General features: G+C 41.9%; 1 protein-coding gene across 3 annotated transcripts in view; it reads left to right on the top strand.

Annotated features, from left to right (window-relative positions):
* Positions 1 to 14,825, top strand: part of NECAB2 (N-terminal EF-hand calcium binding protein 2) — a 355,097-nt gene extending 340,272 nt beyond the window's left edge. For 2 of the 3 annotated variants that reach the window (XM_089692863.1, XM_089692862.1), the window contains 3 exons: positions 3,478 to 3,555; positions 9,964 to 10,055; positions 11,924 to 14,825. In XM_089692863.1, the coding sequence (XP_089548989.1) occupies positions 3,478 to 3,555; positions 9,964 to 10,055; positions 11,924 to 11,952 (199 nt within the window). In that variant the 3' untranslated portion in view covers positions 11,953 to 14,825. The remainder of the gene's footprint in view (positions 1 to 3,477; positions 3,556 to 9,963; positions 10,056 to 11,923) is intronic. The other variant, XR_016315375.1, reaches the window with a different exon arrangement.
* The last annotated feature ends 6,768 nt before the right edge of the window (positions 14,826 to 21,593 follow it).

The raw sequence follows: 21,593 nt of genomic DNA, 5'->3' as shown, positions 1-21,593 counted from the left end.
ACCCTCAAGGGGTGTACAATCTAAGGTCCCTAACTTACATACTCATATTAGGGCCAATTTAGACAGGATCCAATTAACCAACCAGCATGTCTTTTGGAGTAAATCAAAGACGAATTCTCCTGCGCTCTAGGGCTCAGACAGGTGGCGATCAGATGGAACCAGGCCTGGAGGGATCGTCCACCAATGCATAAAGGGCTGTGCGGCTCCAAAACAAGGCTGGGGAAGCCCAATCAACACTGCAGAATGAAATGAAAACGAGAAGCGCACCAACCTTGCGCATTACCTCAGTAACCAAAATTTATTAATTGTAAAAAATATACTCACAAACAGCGAATAAAATCAGGCATGTAAGTCCTCACAGGGACTTGAAGAGCTCTGAGGAAGAAGGGACCCCCTTCGCGTCAGCTGTACTGAACACCCACTCCCCTGATGGGACTCATGTTATCTTCAAGTCCCTGTGAGGACTTACAGTTGTGACCAAAATTATTCAACCCCCACTGAAATTGAGTGTTTTGGCCAGTTTGACATTGCTTTTGATCATTCAGTCATCTTGCTTACATTTACATTAAAGAGGCACTTGTAGGTCAGACAAATATAACATAACAGTTATAATGAAATAACCACAAATGTCTTTTCTGTGCTCACAGCATTATCAGTTTTATTCAACCCCCAAGTGACATTCAATCTTAGTACTTAGTACAGCATCCTTTTACAGTTATAACAGCTTTTAAACGTGAAGCATAGCTTGACACAAGTGTCTTGCAGCGATCTACGGGTATCTTCGCCCATTCTTCATGGGCAAAGGCCTCCAGTTCAGTCACATTCTTAGGCTTGCGCACTGCAACTGCTTTCTTTAAGTCCCACCAGAGGTTCTCAATCGGATTTAAGTCTGGTGACTGCGATGGCCACTCCAAAATGTTCCAGCCTTTCCTCTGCAACCATGCTCTAGTGGACTTGGAGGTATGCTTGGGATCATTGTCCTGTTGAAAGGTCCAACGTCTCCCAAGCCTCAGGTGTGTGACGGACTGCATCACGTTTCCATCCAATATCTCCTGGTACTGAAGAGAATTCATGGTACCTTGCACACGCTGAAGCTTCCCTGTACCTGCAGAAGCAAAACAGCCCCAAAGCATGATTGACCCTCCACCATGCTTCACAGTAGGCAAGGTGTTCTTTTCATCAAAGGCCTTGTTCTTCCTCCTCCAAACATAGCGTTGATCCATGGGCCCAAACAGTTCTAATTTTGTTTCATCAGTCCACAGAACACTATCCCACAACTTTTGTGGTTTGTCCACATGGCTTTTGGCATACTCTTCTTATTCTTTGGAGACAGCAAGGGGGTACGCCTGGGAGTTCTGGCACGGAGGCCTTCATTACGCAGTGTGCGTCTTATTGTCTGGGCTGAAACTTCTGTACCCACATCTGACAAATCTTTTCTCAGTTCCTCAGCAGTCACACGGGGACTTCTCTCCACTCTACGCTTCAGGTAGCGCACAGCAGTCGAAGTCAGCATCTTCTTTCTGCCACGACCAGGTAGCGTTTCAACAGTGCCCTTTGCCTTGAATTTGCGAATGATGCTTCCTAAGGTGTCTCTTGGTATGTTTAACATCTTTGCAATCTTCTTATAGCCATTGCCCTTCCTGTGAAGAGAAATCACCTCTTCTCTTGTCTTCCTGGACCATTCTCTTGCCTTCACCATGTTTGTAACCACACCAGTAAATGTCTAGAAGGAGCTGAGTATCACAGTCATTTTAAAGCTGCCTAATTGGTGCTTATTATGCTTGATTGCTGCTCGGTGACATCCACAGGTGTTTTCAATACCTGATGGAAAGCACCTGTATGAACCTCTGTTCTTCAGAGTGGTAGTCTTTAAGGGGTTGAATAATTGTGGCAATGAAGAAACCACATAAGAACCATTTACTACTGTATTACATAAACAATTGATGTCATTTTAGTTGCATTTGGGTAGTTACAACGTCCTTGTAGGATTTGATTCTGAATACAATTCCAAATGTACACTATAGTCCCTAAACCCCTTTACAGCATTGGGGGTTGAATAATTTTGGTCACAACTGTACATGCCTGATTTTATTCGCTGTTTGTGAATATATTTTTTACAATTAATAAATTTTGGTTACTGAGGTAATGCGCAAGGTTGGTGCGCTTCTCATTTTCATTTCATGTCTTTTGGAGTGTCAGAGGAAACCGGAGTACCCGGAGGAAACCCACGCAGGCATAGGGAGAACATGCAAACTCTGGGCAGGTGGTGCCGTGGCTGGGATCCGAACCAAGAACCCTAGTACTGCCAGGCGGAAGTGCTAACCATTTAGCCACTGTGCTGCCCCAGGAGATAGACCATTCCTTCTTGAAGTTACAGCATCCTTTGAAAATATGGGTTGCATTACCGCAGTGCACGTTAACACCCTTGCTGTAAACACACCGCGGCAATGTTAACCCCTTCACACCTAAGGGTAAAACAGATCTTAAGGCCTAAGCACAATTTTGCAACGTTGACATGTGTTACTAAAACCATACATATCATCACAACTACTTTGTACATCCAGGTGAATTATACCTAATTTTTTTCAGGACAAATTGGGCTTTCATTTGGTGGTAAATGGTAATGGATATCTCCTGATTTTTTTTTTATTATCAAAGGAAAACTGACCCAAAATAGTAAAAAAAAATATTTTTTTTTTAAATTAGCTGTGTTTTTTGTTACTACCATAACCTACCATCAAAGAACAACCCAAAATAAATTTTCCAGCTCTTGATGATCGCAGCGATACCATATATGTATGTTGTTGGTTGTTTGTACCCATAGTACAGCCCAGAAACAATAGTGCACATTTTTGTTTTTAATTTTTTTACCTAAAACACACTGACACCATTTTTTTTAAAATCCTGACCTTTTGACATTGAGCTTTGACCCTGACCTTGACCCAAACACTTACCCTGGCACTGAACTAGATCAAACCTTGATCTAGGTATTTTTTCATTATTTTTTTATTTTATTTTTTAATATTTATTTATCTTTTTTTTTTTTTACAAACATTTTTTCCCCCTCTATGCCAGGAGTTAGAGAGCTACTATGTATCTCTCTCCTCCATTCATAGAAAGAAAAAAAAAAGTGGGCCAGGCTGCGGCACGCTCCCAGCAGAAAGACAGGCACGCAAATATGCGGCCCCACGGAAAAAAGCCCAATTCTGTGAGGCAGCATATTTGTGTTAAATTGGCGTCAAGGGGTTAAAATGGCTGATTTTCGTATGAATTCATACCTTGCAGTGTTTTTTATCTGTCAGGTGTTCACCATTCATATGTTAGCACCATTGAATTTAGCAAACTTTCATTATGTGTGCTTTTATTGTGAGATTATGTTTATGTAAGGAAAGAGGAATATGATCTATGTCCGTTGTTTACCTTCTGAGACACTATGAACACCTCAGAAATTCCTGCATCTTATCTGCTTTATTTCAGTGTTACTGCTGTAAGACTGCCGGATATGGTAACATTTATTGTGTATGAATTCTGGGAAACAGAGGAGGATTGGAAGAGGTGAGTGGCCTGGTGTCTGGATTTTAACAGGTATTGTCTGTGTTTAGAGGCATAGCTATGAAAGAACAATAATAGATACTGTAAATCAATGGCCTCCAAACTGTGGCTTGGGAGATGGATGTGGCCCTTTGCTTGCTTTTATCCGACCCTTGGGGCACTATTCTCCCTACTGACACCATTTTTGGGGCACTATTCCTTCCACTGACATCAACAATGGGGCATAATTCCTGTCACTGATACCAACAATGGAGCACTATTTCTACCACTAATTGTACCACTGTTCCCAACAAAGGAGCATGATTCCTCCTACTGATACCAACAGCAGGGCACTTCTCTTACCACTGACACCAATGACGGGGCACTATTCCTTCCACTGACATCAACAACAGGGCATAATTCCTGTCACTGATACCAACAATGGAGCACTATTTCTACCACTACCACTAATTGTACCACTGACCCCAACAAAGGAGCATGATTCCTCCTACTGACACCAACAGCAGGGCACTATTCTTACCACTGACACCAATGACGGGGCACTATTCCTTCCACTGACATCAACAACGAGGCATAATTCCTGTCACTGATACCAACAATGGAGCACTATTTCTACTACTAATTGTACCACTGACCCCAACAATGGAGCATGATTCCTCCTACTGACACCAACAGCAGGGCACTATTCTTACCACTGACACCAATGACGGGGCACTATTCCTTCCACTGACATCAACAACGGGGCATAATTCCTGTCACTGATACCAACAATGGAGCACTATTTCTACCACTACCACTAATTGTACCACTGACTCCAACAATGGAGCATGATTCCTCCTACTGACACCAACAGCAGGGCACTATTCTTACCTTTGACACCAATGATGGGGCACTATTCCTTCCCCTGATAGCATCGGGACATTTTCTACTCTCACTAGCCACAATCCAGCCCCCTCAAAGTCTTAGGGACAGTAAACTGGCCCTTTGTTTAGTAAGTTTGGAGACCCCTGTTATAAATAATGAATGATCAGTTATAAAACTTGCTTGGGAGAAACCAATTTTTTCACATTATAGTAAATATGTAAAATTGTGTGAATTATTTAGTTGTACTTTATAAAGTAGTTAAAAAAGTCAAAACTGTATGTAATAAATAAAATTCATTTTGGTGGAAAATACAACTGTGAAAGGTCTTTTAGGCTGGGTTTTGAATTGATCCAGAAATAAGGTCTGAAGTAGTGTTCTCAAAACTTGGCTCCCAGTATCACCAAAGACCTTAGTATAGGGGTGATAGAATGCACACTCACCGACACATCCAAAACCCTGAAGTTTATTTTTATTTATTTATTTCAGGTACTTATATAGCGCCTTCAATTTATGCAGCACTTTACATATATGTTGTACATTCACATCAGTCCCTAACCCTCAAGGGGTGTACAATCTAAGGTCCCTAACTTTAACTCATACATATTAGGGCCAATTTAGACAGGATTCAGTTAACCTACCAGCATGTCTTTGGAGTGTGGTAGGAAACTGGAGTACCCGGAGGAAACCCATGCAGGCACAGGAAGAATATGCAAACTCCAGGCAGGTGGTGCTGTGGTTGGGAAGTTGCAAATCAGCATAAAGCCTGCATGGTCTATGTGCTTTTCATTGATACACACAGCATATCTCAAACCTGTGTGCCTGTGTACAATACATTGTGCTGGGCACTCACCCATACCACGTTTACAACCTCTGTATATCATAGAGTTATATACAGACTGTAAGACCATGGATGATGTGCACTGGCAGCCTGTGGTCATTAGGAAGCATCAGTAAAGTTGTATCTGTGTCTTGTGTGCAGGGACCCTAAATGAACCCGTTAGTATTAGAAGCCGGTTGCCCAGTCTGCTTACATTGGATTGATGGATAACCTTATGTTTGTAGGAGACCTTTGACTCTGCCTGCAGGTTGCTGTCATTGACAGTCCGTTGAGCAGGTTATATGTGTGTTGATTGCTAATGTTAAATCACAGAAACGTCTATACTGGCTCCTTGTCCACAGATCTCCGCTCCTTCTCCATGTATCCTATAATCTCTCCAGTTTCAAAGCTAAAATGTACCTTTCACCTTCTTACTGGGAGATATTGAAACCAATACTTAAAGAGTAACTCCACTTGTGTTGAGAATAAAAACAATCCCCCCTGGGTGGTCAACATACCTTGCAAGGATTTTAAATGTTGAAAATTCCTGTACCTGCTCTAAAGTAGAAACTGGCTGCTCCATTATGGCATTTGGATACTGATGCTGAAAGGGAACAACTAATTAATTATAATCAGCTGGTGCACTTTCTGTGTTCTGATGCAAAAAGGTGCAGTGTCTGCATCCCTTTAGAAGTGATTAACCCTTAGGGAGTATCTCACCAAAATTTACATTTTTTGTTGCAGAGGATGCCTAAAACTTGACTTGTATCTTAGTGTAGAGTTCTAATAGAAAATTACATTTTTGGGAACTGTGAACAGAATGCGTCCAGGTTGCCATATGGTAGTGAATATGATAGTATTGGAGAATGAAAAGGAAAGGTAATTTTTATTAACATTAAAATACAATATGGCTTATGTAGAAATTGGATATGCTATATTAATTGTTTTATTTGCTATATTTATTCCCGCAAAAGTGGAGTTACCCTTGAATTTAGCTCTAGCATAGATTTACACTTTCACACTTTGCTGCATGCCTCTCTCACACTTCCAGCGCTGTGCTGTACTCTACACCGTAGACATGCTCCCTCTCTGCTTGCTGCCCCATAAGATGCTTTCCTACAGGAAGACTGGAAAATTGCAAATAAACAATTGTAGGCCAGTTTTTCGTGCTAGTGCCCTAGGATAGACATCTTTTTTCAGCTCTGTTGAGAAATGCCTGACCAATTTTTGCTAGCCTTTTTTTTCAGTGTTATTTTTTAAATTTCTTCTCCAGTCGACTCCAGTCATGTTTCCTCACTGCAGCAGTGTTTGAGCTAGTTTGTAAATGGCAGCTATGCAGTTCAGCCTTTCCTTAACCTAGCTTTGGGGTGCCAAATCTAAACCCAACTAGACTTGATGTGAAGGGCCAGCCGAGAAGTGACCTTTGATTACTGGATTTTGCCTTGGGCACCTCCCAGAAATAAAGTACTGGTAAAAGGTAGCTGCAGAGCTCTTTCCGAGGTCAAGGTCATAGTATTAGCTCAGCACTTGCCATGTCTCTGAAGACTCGCTTTGTTGAATAGGTTGATCGCCTGACTACTGGGAGATACCTCATTATTTACTCCTCTGGATGCTTTTCAAATTTCCTGCTACCACTGGTTTTACTAGAGAAAGGATTAGTGCTGAGGAATTGAGTATGGTTGTCATCCTCTGGGTGGAATGTATGTTGTGCATGTTCTTTTTTCCCTGCTGTTTGTCATCAAGGAAGCATCATTTCACTACTGCTCCTGCTTTACAAAAAGAGAACTCTAGACTGTTCTTACTGCCTGTCCTCAATGATTTTGGTCACCTTCTGACCCTCATCAGCCTTCAGTTGTTTGAGTTTGTGAGTACCAAAGGCCTCGCTTCTTACGTTAAACCTTGTTGCTTCACCATCATGTGGTTGCAACATGTTTGCATCTATAAAGAGAGGAGACAGTCCCATCACTACAGGTGACCCCAGAACACACTCTTGTAATAATTCCACAGACATTTAAGCTAGATTTTTGAACGAGCGTTTGTGTGAACATTCTTATAAAAATTCTCATCAGTACATATGATTAATTGACAGATGTTGTTTGGAAGTACTTCAAAAATGTTTGCTTTTAACATTCAGTTTTAGAATGAATGGACTTTTTCTAGCAAAAACTTAATTCAAAATTAGAAATTTGTTCATTTGAGAAAGATTTTCTAATCTGCTCCTTCAACTTTTCTCATCACTGTGGTCAAAAACAGTTGTTGATTTGATCCCACTAACCATTAGAACACTGAATGAAAATTCTTAAAACAAACATTTTCATACAAATTCTACTAGTGTATGGCCGGCTTCACTTTGACCCTCTGAGGGCACCAACATCTGTGATGTAAAATTTGTTACCCTCTGGTTATAGGATCTGTCTTATTGGAGTTACCTCCTCAACTCTGTCGGGTGAAGCGGAGTCCCCTACTTTATGTCAGGGGTCCACATCATAAACTTTGTGGCCATGCTCCTTCCCCTGCAAAGCCTAAGCAGACTATCTATACCCACTGTGGATCTTCCAGTGACCCACCTTAACAAGACAAAGGGTGTGTTTACCTCTAAGGATTTTGCTAATAAGCAGTTGAAATCCCTCCCTAAATACTAGTTTTTGCAGGCAGGTTCTGTCCTCCCTCCTATGCTCGCAGTGAACTTAAAATGCCAAGGCAGAATTGCTTGGCAGTTTTTAAAAGGATCTCTAAACAGCAGGGGCAGACAACTTCCTAATAGAGTAGGTAGAGCAGATGTTTTGAGCCTTATGCTTCAGTTGTGATACTTCCTAGAAACATCTAATTCTAAATCATATTTGGGTCTCATGTCCATAGAGATGCACAGAGCACTATGGTTATGGTGCTTGGATGCTGATGTCATACTCAAAGGACATCTGATTCGCTTGGCCCTTGAGGGCAGTTGTTTTTTGGGGCCTACACTTAATACCATCGTCAAGAATTCAACAAGAGGCTAGAGCGTATGTAGAGACTTCTCATTTTCTCCTCTTCTTGGTCCACTTCTGCCACCTTTTCAGCTGTTCCTGGCCTAGTTCCTGAGCAGTCTTACATGTCTGTCTCTAAGTATCAGGTAGTAGTCCCTGTTGTGATTAATCAGCCCTTCCATTAAGATTCATCCACACTGATCCCTTTAAGGGAAATTCCCTGAAAACTGGTTCCTCTCACTTGGTAAACTCTAGACATGGAGAAGAGGTTCACACATCTAGATGCGCTTTAGACCCTGCATTGCAGGTGAAGGTCATCCTCTGAAGGCCTACATGTTCCCTTTGTCTACCAGGAAGCAGAATACTCCAGTTTCTTTCTGCAGGAATCCTCTGGCAGGACCAGGGAATGCGTTAAGGAGTCCATAAGTTCCTATGTCCATCAATGGACTCCAAGAAAGGGTTTTTATGATGTGCAGAAAAAAATCCTATTATCTGTATTTTCCTTGCCTTTCCTCTTCCAACACTCTCACCCTGCACACTGCCCTTCTCCATTTTTCTCAACTTCTGCTATATGCCTTTCCTTTCCTAATCACGAATATACATCTATTGTCCCCAGTCCCCTCCACCTACAGCACAAATCTCAAGTGTTGCCAATCTGCTCCACCCCTGATACATGCCTCCAGCATTCTGTCTCCAATCCTTCTACCTCAAATACATGTTTCCACAATTTCAGAACATACCCTTACAAGCTCTTGTCCTCTCCACCTTGAGAACATAGCTCCACCATCACCATCACCATCTCCTCTGTCTCCAGAACTTGGACCCAAGGTCTTCTCCAACTTCAGAACATGCCTTTATGTGATCCTTAGTCCTCTCTACTTCCAGAACATGACTCCACCGTCCTTATTCATCTCCACTTTCAGAATAAGCCTCTACCATCTTCATGCTCTCTGTTTCCAGAACTTGTGCCCACTATCCCTTGTCCGTCTCCAGAATATGTCTTCATTGTCCCTTATCTCCTCCACCTCCAGATCATCCTTCTTCCATTTCAAAGCATTTGCTAACCAATCCAATTCTCCTTCAGAACATGGCTTTACCATCTCTGTCACCTCCACCTTCAGAATATGGCTCCACCAACTCCCACCCCTCCACCTTTAAAACATGCATCTGCCATCAGCAGTCCCTTCCCTTAAGCACATGCATCCACTGTCCTCTACACCTTCAGATAATGCCTCCATTATCCCCAGTCCTCTCCAACTCCAGAACATGCTTCCATCATCCTCAATCCCCTAATTCTCCAGAACATCCCTCAATCATTCCCTGGTTCCTACAGTTTTCAAGCAATTTAAACACATTTGATGATAAGGAATTTGGAGCAAGAGAACACAACACTAATTGTTTTGATTGCATCAGACCTCTTATTAGAATCGCAGGCGACTTGATTGAATGAAGGTAGAGCAATTTATACAGAAACATTTGCTGGATTAATGTCAGCTTCATCAGCTCAGCATATAAAATGCTGTTCTTTAATAGCTGAGACATTGGGGTTCCTTTACTAATAGGCTATTCAGATTTAAAAATTGTATTGTCATCTTAAAAAAAAAAAAAAACAACAGAAGCTTCTAATGCTAACAAAAAAATATTAAACCCAGAGATCAGTTTATGAATAAGACCCACACTTTGCAAAACTATTGGTAAGCCATAAGAAACTTTGTGTATAGGCCTAGTTTCTATTCACTAATTAGTTTAACCATCTTCACCCAGGCATCTGCAGAGTGGACCATGTAAGCAGTTCCAGCATGTGAAGGTTGATGCTCTCATTCAGCCAGAATCCATCTCCAGTGTGTCTGTTCCAGGTAAGCTCTCAAGCATCGCATACAGAAGACTTTAAAGAAAGTCTATCAGTTAAAATAGTCACTACATAAGAGCAAGCATCACAAGGTGCTTGCACATGGTATTCTAAGTTCCAAGATGCCATACTGGGAGCCTCCAATACTTGGGAACACACCTTATTAAAATATGAAATTTGGAGACAAAGTCAAATCTTAGGTGACTTGCTTCAAATCACTGCATTGTTGAGAGGCCAACCTGAGCTTAGATCTGTGCTCGAAATTTATATTTAAATTTAGAGCAAGTTCAGGTTTGGAGGTTTCCAGTAATGCATCTCAAAATGTATAATTCAAAATTTTGTACTTGCTATTAGGAGGTATTGTATGCAAGAAAATATATCAGATATAATACTACTGGGGTGTTTGAGCAAGTTGTTTTCAGGGAGATTTAAACCATATAAATAAAGGTAACCACTGTAACCACCTGGCCCTGATCTTATGGAGAAAAATATAAAGGATGGAATTCAGGGAATTTGCCAAATACTATCGTTAAACAGTCACCAGAATGCAACTTTTTCACACTAGTAGGCCAGTGCTTCAGGAATGAAAAGGGTCTGTTTTACCTAGAAGCTGAATTCTACATATCACAGTTCTAAAGCAGTTTAAAGTTGAAATCCATTTGGGTGTAAAGTGCACTAATAGAAATTTTCTTCAGTCTTAAAATGCATGTGCTACCAAACTGCTGTTCTTATTCTAATGGTTTTTGATTTAGAAACCGTTTGACTTTCCTGGGCCACATTGGAAGAAGAAGAATTGTCTTTGGCCGCACATAAAATGCACTAACAATAAAGATAGCTGATGTGCAGAAAAAGATGGGGCAGATCTTACATTAACGATCACTGATATAGATAATGTACCTGTCTGAGTAATAAAACTTAATTGTTTTATAATAAAAAATATTACAAAGTAAAAGAAGTCAACATAAAACTAGTGCGATATTTGACACTGTTTTTGATAAACTTAACAAATCAATATCTGGTTCGATGGCTGTAGTAGCAATTCTCATTGACGTCTCAAAGTGCTCATCAAATATTTTGGGTCTTATCTTGCCCTTTGTGTGCTTCATCCTTGAAAATAGTTGCTCACAAATATAGATGCTGCCGCAAACTGATGATATGAATAAGACGTGATTGTAAAGTGTGGGATATTTTTCTTTGGGAAGCTAAAATTTATAAAAGTCCAGTAAAGAGACACTGTAAAATTTTTCTTTGCCCCACAGGTTTGCAAAATGCATTTTTACAAAAAAATTCCAAAAAAAACCGCCAACATTTTTAAATAAGTTCTAGAGTAGAAATTAGATATTATGGTTATTGGTAAAGGTCAGCTGTCACTTGGGAGAGCAGTAATACACAGCTCTCTTTTTGCATTACACCTATTTTGAGCTGTTTTCTCAATATTTGAAGTGTGTAGAAACTGATTTTTTTGGTACAATATTTTTATTGAAAAAAGATCTAATAAGGGATACACAACATGAGTTTCCTACACAGGGGATTCAAACAGTAAAACATGTAGACAATTGCAATGATAATACATGTAGTACACAGAGTATGTGAAATAAAAACTGATTTTCAAAGGATAAAGAGCACTCATAAGCACCAGAAGTGCTTGTAGGACATTTCTATATTCTTTCAACAGTTTACTGCTTCTCCCTAGAGAAGACCTAATGATTATGGTTTATGCATGTGCTGCATCCGTTCATTGGACACGATGGCTCTTTGCAGTTTCAAGTTAGATCATTGACAGGCTCATTTGTTACAGCCCATCATTGTCAGTAAAACAACCCTTGCATGTCTATGTTTTGAGCAATTGGTTAATTAGGAACATTTTTTTTCCAGCTTCCTGGTGTATCCTGAGCCGAGACTGACAGCGTTTCTTGTGAAACTTTTCAATTCTGTCTGTAACATCAGTGGCTCACTGAGACTTGTGTCACCGTCCCACCAGAAGACCTCAATTATTCTGGCTGAGATATGTCTCCTGATGACAATGTTCAAGTGCTGTCTTTTCAATCCACCTAGTGGGGAATGTATTTGCTTGTTATAAAGGGAAATCCTCAGAGAGCCAGCTTATGAGATGCCTCATAATATATACAGAAAATTAATCAAAATAACCATATATGAAAAAGAGCCTTAGTCAGGATCAAGGAGCCCACCTAGTAACCCATATATACCAGACCTTTAGGGACTAGGCCCATAACACAGACCGTTAAAACTGCATGTGAAACCAAACCTAGCTGTTTATAGGATAACAATACTCCACAGGTATTCAGTAGGAGCAAAGTCAATTTTTAAAAGAAATATTATTGAAAACTATAGAAAACCATATTTTAGATGCTGGATTATTCATACATATCACTGCCATGCTGACCTTTAGTAGTAAAAACAGGGAAGATCCATTCTCATCTTCTAGTTCTAGATCTAACTTTAAAGAGCATCTCCAGGAAACAGCAAGTCTAAGGCTACACTGGCGACTAACCACTTGTTGGCTGTCACCTCACAGCACACTAAAATTATAACAATGCTAACAGGATAATTGACAGCAAGTAGTTGCATATCTTAGTAGTAAAGAGATTTAATTACCAGTGTAACCTTAGCCTACCATATTTTTACTCACATACAGTGGCTGTCCAGTAATACACTGTATGCATCCCTTATAAACTTCTATAGGAAACCAAGGGCTGTGTGAAGCCTGAGACCTTATCTGATATTAGCTGAGATAGACTAGTTGTGAGATACGTAATATAAAGAGAGGAAGTGCTTTCTGCACTTGTAGTAATTACCCAGTGATAGCTTTTAATGATTTTCAATACATCACAAACTGGAGTAAACACAGGTTTTGCATCAAAATCAGGAGCACACACAGGCCCGGCGTCACAACTGGTAGCACACGCAGGCCTGGCATCACAACCATGAGCACACACAGATCCCGTCATCACAACCGAGAGCACGCACAGACCCCGTCATCACAACCGGGAGCACGCACAGACCCCGTCATCACAACCGGGAGCACACACAGACCCCGTCATCACAACCAGGAGCACGCAGAGACCCGACATTACAACCGGGAGCACACAGGCCCTGCATCACAACAATGAGCACACACAGACCTGGCATCACAACCGGGAGCATACAGGCCCTGCATCACAACCGGGAACACACACAGACCCAACATCACATCCGGGAGTACATAGGCCCTACATCACAACCGAGAGCACACACAGACCCAATATCACAACCGGGAGCATACACAGACCCGACATCACAACCAGGAGCACTCACAGACCCGACATCACAACCAGGAGCACCCACAGACCCGACATCACAACCAGGAGCACACACAGACCCAATATCACAACCGGGAGCATACACAGACCCGACATCACAACCAGGAGCACTCACAGACCCGACATCTCAACCAGGAGCACACACAGGCCCAACATCACAACGGGGAGCACATACAGGCCCAACATCACAAACTGAAGTAACACAGGCCCCACATCACAAACTGGTGTGCGCACAGGCCCTACATCACAAACTGGTGTGCGCACAGGCCCTACATCACAACAGGGAGCGTGCACAGGCCCACCATCACAAACTGGTGTGCACACAGGCCCTACATTACAACCGGGAGCACGCACAAGCCCTACATCATGACCGGGAACACACAGGCCTGCATCACAACCGGGAGCAGACCCGACATCACAACTGGGAGCACACACAGGCCCTACATCACAACCGGGAGCACACACAGGCCCAACATCACAAACTGAAGTAACACAGGCCCCACATCACAAAATGGTGTGCACAGAGGCCCTACATCACAACTGGGAGAGTGCACAGGCCCACCATCACAAACTGGCATGCACACAGGCCCACTATCACAAACTGGCATGAACACAGGCCCAACATCACAACTGGGAGCACACATAGGCACAACATCACAAGCATCTCAAACTGGAGCCCACATGCCTAGCATTGAAACAACAGTAGCTTTAGTGTGAATATTTTGAGTTGATTTACTACAAACATGCTGTTCACTTTTCAAGGGAATTTTCCCTTAGCTTAGTGAATGTGGTGAAAATTCACTTTGCACTTGGTTGGAGGTTGGATGTCAGCAGAGCTTTACTTCATTCAGGAAGTTGAGGAAAACTCCTTTGCAAAGTGTGAATTCCGCTGAAAAGTGAACAGCCTATTTGCCTTTAGTAAATCAACCCCAGTGCATCAGCCACTAATGTGCTCCTCCAGGACTCTTCCTTTATTATCTGAATTTCCACTTCCACTGGGACGTTGCACAGCCAATCTAGCTAAGGACTTAGTTTTAGACCTCTCTACTGCAGAGATCTATACAGCTCTGACAGTTGCCCTTTGTGAGTAATGTGAAAGAATTTAACTTCTTCCTGGAAAACATATTTAGCTGTATATCCTGGGGCAGTTCTTCCTAATTTCATCCAAATGATGCATGGCTAGGTTCACAGAGCCACTGAAGCAGCTGACACCTTTACCCAGTTATACATTCTTTTTTTTTACCCTGGGAATGATTAATATAGAAGACCTTCTCGGAATGTTGATTTCTTTTTTAATTATGTATTGTTTGATATTCTATATATGTAAACTGTTCACTATTGGTATGGGAATTAATGCCTAGTACAATGCAAGTTGCTAGAAAATGTCTTTCCAAAAGGAGTTATTTATTATAGGATATGTACAGTTGAGAAACGTACCTATTAAAACTCTTAAATTATGTTGTGTCATTGTAGAAAAATGATCATTATGACTTTTTGAAATTTTACTTGTTTTTTGCTATCTGCCTTTATTTTTAAAATGCCCCACCTGTACTCCTTCACTATGCACTTGCTTATATTACTAGACTGACCTTCAATCATATGGGTTTGCTTAATAAGGTGCAGTGAAAGTGCAATAGAGCACCGCAGCCATCTCTCACATGCAGCAACCTGAAAATAGATTGGCTGGTATGAGTTGCCTTATTGTGACCTCCAGCGCCACCCGTTGCTGAAATTTGGTACAGCAGTTCATTCATCTAAATGCAATGGTTCCCATTGTAAGCACAGTTACTATTCCTATTCACTACTTTGTAGTGACCAATAGCAACCAGTCTGTTTTCAAGTTACCCTTAGCAGATGATGAAAACTGTTAAATAATTTTGCTTGCGGTTAGCCATTTTTCACATAGCGCACTACTAAGGTCCATCAACCATTCTTAAAAAGAAGCACTGGATCAGATAAACTATTGTTGGTGTGTCAAATATTTGGTTCACAAAAATTGATGGGCAAAATAATAGTTAATTTGATGGCTGTGAAAAAAAAGTTGTGACTAGTGCACCAATTATTTTAAACATTCCAAGTTACAATCTACCCCAAATAAATAATGAATCATAATAGTTTGCAACGTAATAGTTTGACATGTGGTGCTCCAAAATAAGATGTCAAGTGTGATAATTCACATTCCTCAACAACTGCCCATTGAGTATATATGGCTGAGATGCCATGCTGGACTTCACCAGCACATGGCAATGTGTAAAAGGTACATTTCTGTCTGCCAGTAAAACGGAGTAGCTAGAGATTCAACTGCTTTAGGAAACGTGTTTTGATTAGTTTTTTTCATTTGGATTCTCCTTAAAAAGAAGAGCTAGCATAAAATATCATATATTCATGTGATCACAAACATCTGAGCCAGGACAGCATCCTGCTATGACCTTGGTAACTTATTAGAGAGAGAATAACAATATTGCAGTCTGATAACTGGAGAAGGGACTGAAGAAATGCTTCCTTCTGTCTGCAACAGACTGATGTTTGGGGAGATGGACAAATGGGGCTGAAACTCCAGGGTTGTTCAACCTCCACAGATATTGTAGAGTTTGTGATCTGCAGAATTTTAACAATGGGCAAGCAGCTGTTATGCTCAGATGGGCTTTCAGAACAACCTCAGGGTGGATTCAAAGAGAGAGCAAAGAACAGGAGCTCTACACCAAGAAGTCCAAAAATGTTTATTCTGCTAAAGTGGCCTCAACAGGATCAGTAGGTGCAGCCTATTTCTTTTGCCTTATGAGTGTATCATACCAGCTGCTGAGGAGCATTCCTGTGGATTCAGATATCCAAAGTTTAACATCTGGCTACATCCACCCAGTAGTGAATCTGCATGCAGCACAAGCTCTGATGAAAGGACAGTTTCGATCCCTGAAATAAGTTGGCTGCACCTAACAATTTAGTTGAAATTACTCAAAAACATTTTGGGCTCTTAAGTTCTTGGTGTGGTGCTCCTGTTCTTCCTACAGCAGACTGATGACATCATCTAAGCCAGGGTTTCTCTTCCAGGGTTCCTCCAAGGATTGCTAGGGATTCCTTGAGCAATGAGAAATTTCTGCCTCTCAGAGAAGTTCTTACTGACACCATTGATCTTTTTAACGATCTATAAGGAGTTAATTCTTTCCAATGACCACAAGTGTAAGGAAAGAAGCAGGAGATTTTAAAAATGCCCTATTTCACACCCACCTGTACTCCTTCACAATGCAGTTGCTTATAGTACTAGACTGACCTTCAATCATATGGGTTTGTTTAATAAGGTGCAGTGAAAGTGCAATAGAACAATGGACTAGCCTGCTGCATCATTTTTTCACTTTGATTTTTGGGGTGTCTTTGAATTCAGTCCTCTGTAAGTTGATATTTTTCGTTTCCATCATCCTTATGTTCCTAACACATTACCCAGTCCATATCAGCATGATATTTTTCCCCATTGAGATCTGATGTGTTTTCAAAGTGTTCCTTTCAATTTTTCAGTGTATTTTCCCCATACTACTATCATACTGATCTACAGACTTCTGACTTCACCAGGCAATAAAATAATATAATTGCTTTTGTATGGTCACCTGCACCTATGGGTTTTGCATAAAATTACTCTAAATATGTTAACAGAAGTTTTGGTTGCCATTTAATTCACAACAAAATTCTGTTAAGCAGGTTAGCTCTTCGGCCTGTGTTGTGCACACAGATGTAGTAAGAAGTTCAGATTGCAGGTTATCACTGGTTAAAAAAATCCTTCTGTGCCAAAGGGCCTGTTTTTATTGGTAAATGAGTCCTCTGTTCAGTGAGCGAAGTGCTGAACGTGAAAGAGAGATTTAAATCCCATACAGTCAATCAGTCAAATGCTTTGTTCACTTTTATGGACCTTGCACACAGAAGATCCATCTTACAAGATCAATCTCCAACAAATCATGCAATATAGTCTCTTTTCAGAACGTAATAGCAATTAATCTACTCCATAGGTTTGAATGAGAGAAGGAGATTAATTGTTCATTCATGAGACTGCTGGATGATTTTTCTTTTCTGAAGTATTCCCCCAGGGGATAATTCTACTCAGACTGCTTACTTAATCTCCCACAGCAGCATCTATTTTCTGGTCTTGAGAAGCTTTCTAAAATGTCAAAGATTAACCAGTTGTGGGACTAAACGTCGTCTTGGTACCTTGAAGGTACACATGCAGCCATTGCTTGCACTCTACCATTCCGATAGGTGTAATTGCTTGGACCCAGCAATCAGTCTGAGACCCTGGAGTAGGGTGAGAGTGGTGCTTGTTATGAAACAGCTTTGCTTACAGATTTAGTGGCAGATTGAAGACCACTCTTAGGAAGAAAAGATAGCCACAGGTAACTACCCTGTTTTCCCTAAAATAAGACCTACCCTGAAAATAAGACCTAGTTGTGTTCAGCGGTTTTTTTCAACCGGAACATGGTGGAACGCCATACCGCCACCTCCACCACTGGCCTTGCGCACACCCATATCTACTGTCTCTTATAAACACAGAAGTGCGGCTGAAGTGACAGCACCATCCGCTCCCACAGAACCTCCCTACCTTTGTACTAACTGTGAGACAGGGAAGGAAAAGATATCTGCGGGTGCAGTAAGAATGCAGTGTGTTTAGGGGTGGGGCATCTCCTCCTGCAGCCTAATGCATGGAAGCCAATGCCCCAGGGGTGATCACCAGCCAGTGGGGAAGAGGCGGAGCGGTGAGTAAGTGCGCTTGGTACACTGTGTGGGAAGATAGGACCCAAAATGGGAGTTACTATAGAGAGGGGCCGGCTGCTGACAGCTGTGTTTTGCAAAGCTAGTTAACCATATGAGGGCAGTGGTGGGGAAAGGGGGGGATGTGCAAAGGTGAGCTGCAGTCAGGTGTTGCAGAGGTAAATTGAGTTGAGTTGCAGACAGGGTGCATAGGTGAGCTGCAGCAGGGGGGAGGGGTGCAGAGGCGAGCTGAGTTGCAACCCACCTTTGCACCCCCGCAGCCACAGCTCAGCTCTGCACCCCCTGGCCACAGTTCACCTCTGCATTTCCTATCTGCAACTGTCAGGGCAGGAGCGGTGGAATGGGCAGGCAGGGCTAATGGTAGGGTCACGCAGCGACTGACAACAGCCGCTACTCACAGACCAGAGTCCCTCAGGGTACGGAGTCTAAGCCCCAGGCTGCCCTTCACCAGGGCCCCTGATGGTTGGGATGGACTTGACGCAGCCTGAGACCAGGTCGCGGCCCCCGAGTAACCCCAGCTGCGGTAACGACTGCCGCCAATGGCGTACAGCTGGTGGGAGCCAGATGGAAAACGTATAGCGTGGTCGGACAGGCCGGGTCGATAACAAGGGAGCAAACAGTACAAGACGGTAGACAAGAATACTCAGGTCACGGGCCGGGTTCAGCAACGGGAGGTCAGGTAATGGGATAAAGCAGAGAATAATCTTGTCCAAGCCGAGTCGGTTACCAGGAGAGCAACGAGAACAGAACAAGAGCTTGCTGCAAAGGAACATACAGGACACGAATACAAAGAGCAACTGCAGACAGCAGGCTTAAATATGATCAGCCACACCCTTCTGGAGGAGGAGCCGCAGAGGCCTGAAAGCATAAAGGCTCCCACCATGCTTTGCAGGAACTTAAGATGGATGCCAGCACATGGAGCAACACCATCTCTGAGGAAAGGTAGGACCTTGACAGCAACTCACCCCTTCACCTTGTCTGTGGCTCATATATGCACCCTGTCTAAAACTCACCTATCAAGTCACCCCTGCAACACCTGACTGCAGCTCACAACTGTCATGAACCGGCCCTCTCTATAGTAACCCTCATCCACATCTGCCTGCAGCTCACCTCTGCACCCCGTCCACACCTGGACATTTAAAAAATAAGACCTACCCCAAAAATAAGACCTAGTGTGTTTTTTTAAGCCAAAAAAAATATAAGACAGTGTCTTATTTTCGGGGAAACACGGTACTAAGGGACCTTGACTGAATACAATATACTTAGGGCAACCTTTCTTTCTGGCATCCTCTGCTTTTCACAGATGAGAGCAGGTTCACCCTGAGCACATGTGACAGACATGAAAGTCTGGAGATGCCGTGGAAACGTTATGCTGCCTATAACAGTGTTCAGCATGACCGTTTTAGTGGTGGGTCAGTGATGGTCTGGGGAGGCATATCCATATAGTGACACAAAGACCTCTGCAGGCTAGACAATGGCACCCTGACTGCCATTAGGTATCGGGATGAAATCCATGGACCTATAGTCAGACCTTACGCTGGTGCAGTGGGTCCTGGGTTCCTCCTGGTGCATGACAATGCCCGGCCTCGTGGCAAGAGTATACAGGCAGTTCCTGAAGGATGAAGAAATTGATACCATTGAATGGCCCCTACACTCGCCTGGCCTAAATCTAATAGAACGCCTCTGGAAGATCATGTTTTTCGGTCTATTTGATGCCTCTAGGATGCACCTCAAACTGTCCAGGAGCTCAGTGATGACTTGGTCCAGACCTAGGAGGAAATACCCCAGGACACCATCCCTCGTCTCATTAGGAGCATGCCCTGACATTCAGGTATGCATACAAGCACATGGGGGCCATACAAACTAATGAGTACCATTTTGAGTTGCTGCAATGAAATTTCAGTAAAATGGACTAGCCTGCTGCATCATTTTTTTTTTCACTTTGATTTTCACAGTGTCTTTGAATTCAGTCCTCTGTAGGTTGATCATTTTCATTACCATCAAACAATGGAGCATCCTTATGTTCTAACACATTACCCAAGCCATACCAGTATAGATATCCAGCATGATATTTTTCCCCATTGAGATCTGATGCATTTTCAGAGTGTTCCTTTAATTTTTTTGAGCAGTGTCTATTGTAACAATATTATTACTTGTAGTGCCTGCTGAGCTGCATACTCAAGATGAGGGCAATCGAGTGTTTTACAAATTGGTAGAATTATAGCGTTTTTCTGTTGAGTAAATAACTTTTGTATTGCATGATAGTATTCTGCTAGCTGCAGCTTGCCCTTGGTGAGCCTGTGGTCTACAGAGAGCCCCAGATTTTTTTTTCTCTATCCCAGTTTCCCCCAGAGGTTCTCCCCTAGCAAGTAACTTGCATTCATATTTTTGCTCCCAAGTGCAAACCTTTATCTCTTTCAATAAGAAATTCATATTCCATGGAGCTGTCCATCCCTTATCTTATGAGGTCATCTAAAGCTGCTATATCTTATGGCAAAGTTATTGCCCAGCATAGCTTGGTATAATCAGCAAACACTGAGATTGAAATACCAGAAACATATTTTTATTTTAGATTATAAAATGGAAAAAAAAACAATATTTGTATTTTTATTACTAATGAAACACTACCTGTGTGAAAATAATCAGTGGTCAACCTGGGAAAGCACTATGGAACATGATTTGGCATTGCTGGAAGATTGGTCAAAGCAGTTTAAAGGTCGCCAAATGTAAAATAATGCAGCTAGGAAAAAAGAATCTCTTGCCAGAGTACAATATTGGTAGTAGAGTGTTGGCCAGCACTACAGAGGAAATAGATTTGAGGGTACTTCTTTCAGTTGATTGAAAAATGGGCAAACCATGTGGAATCACTAGATGGGTCACCAGGATCAGGAAGGAAGTCCTGATTCCTCTATACAGATCTTTAGATAGTTAGACCTCATATAGAATACTGCATTCAGTTCTGAAGACTTAATTTACAAAAAGATATTAATAAAATAGAACAAGTCCAAAGACGGGCAACAAAAATGGTGAAAGGTCTGAGGTATAAAACATATCAAAAGCGACTTCAGGAACTTAATGTGTAAAATTTGGAGGAAAGAAGGGAAAGAGGAGACATGATTGAAACCTTCAAATACATGGAGGGGTGAATAAAGTTCAGGAGGGCACTATTTTCAATATGAAACCAAGATCAAGAACATGAGGACATGAACTCAAATTAGCTAAAGAAAAGTCCAAAACTAATTTAGAAAGTATTCATTTACCGAAAGGGTACAGTTGATTCTTGGAACAGACTTCCAGCAGAGGTGGTGAGTCAGTCAACCATAAGTGGCTTCAAACAGACTCAATGGACCACTTGTTCTTTGACCATCACTCTTCTAAATTTTAATACAGCTAGCAGTAAGCTTTCTGTAAATAATGATAGTTAGTGCTAAATTCATAGGGCCAGAGCTGAAATGTAAAAATCATTCACAGAG

Source organism: Staurois parvus, unplaced genomic scaffold (assembly GCF_062004578.1).
Source record: "Staurois parvus isolate SC_StPar_1 unplaced genomic scaffold, SC_StPar_1.0 ptg000607l, whole genome shotgun sequence".
Lineage (NCBI taxonomy): Eukaryota > Metazoa > Chordata > Amphibia > Anura > Ranidae > Staurois > Staurois parvus.
Note: the sequence above shows the minus strand (reverse complement) of the source record. Positions and strands in the feature narration are given on the sequence as shown.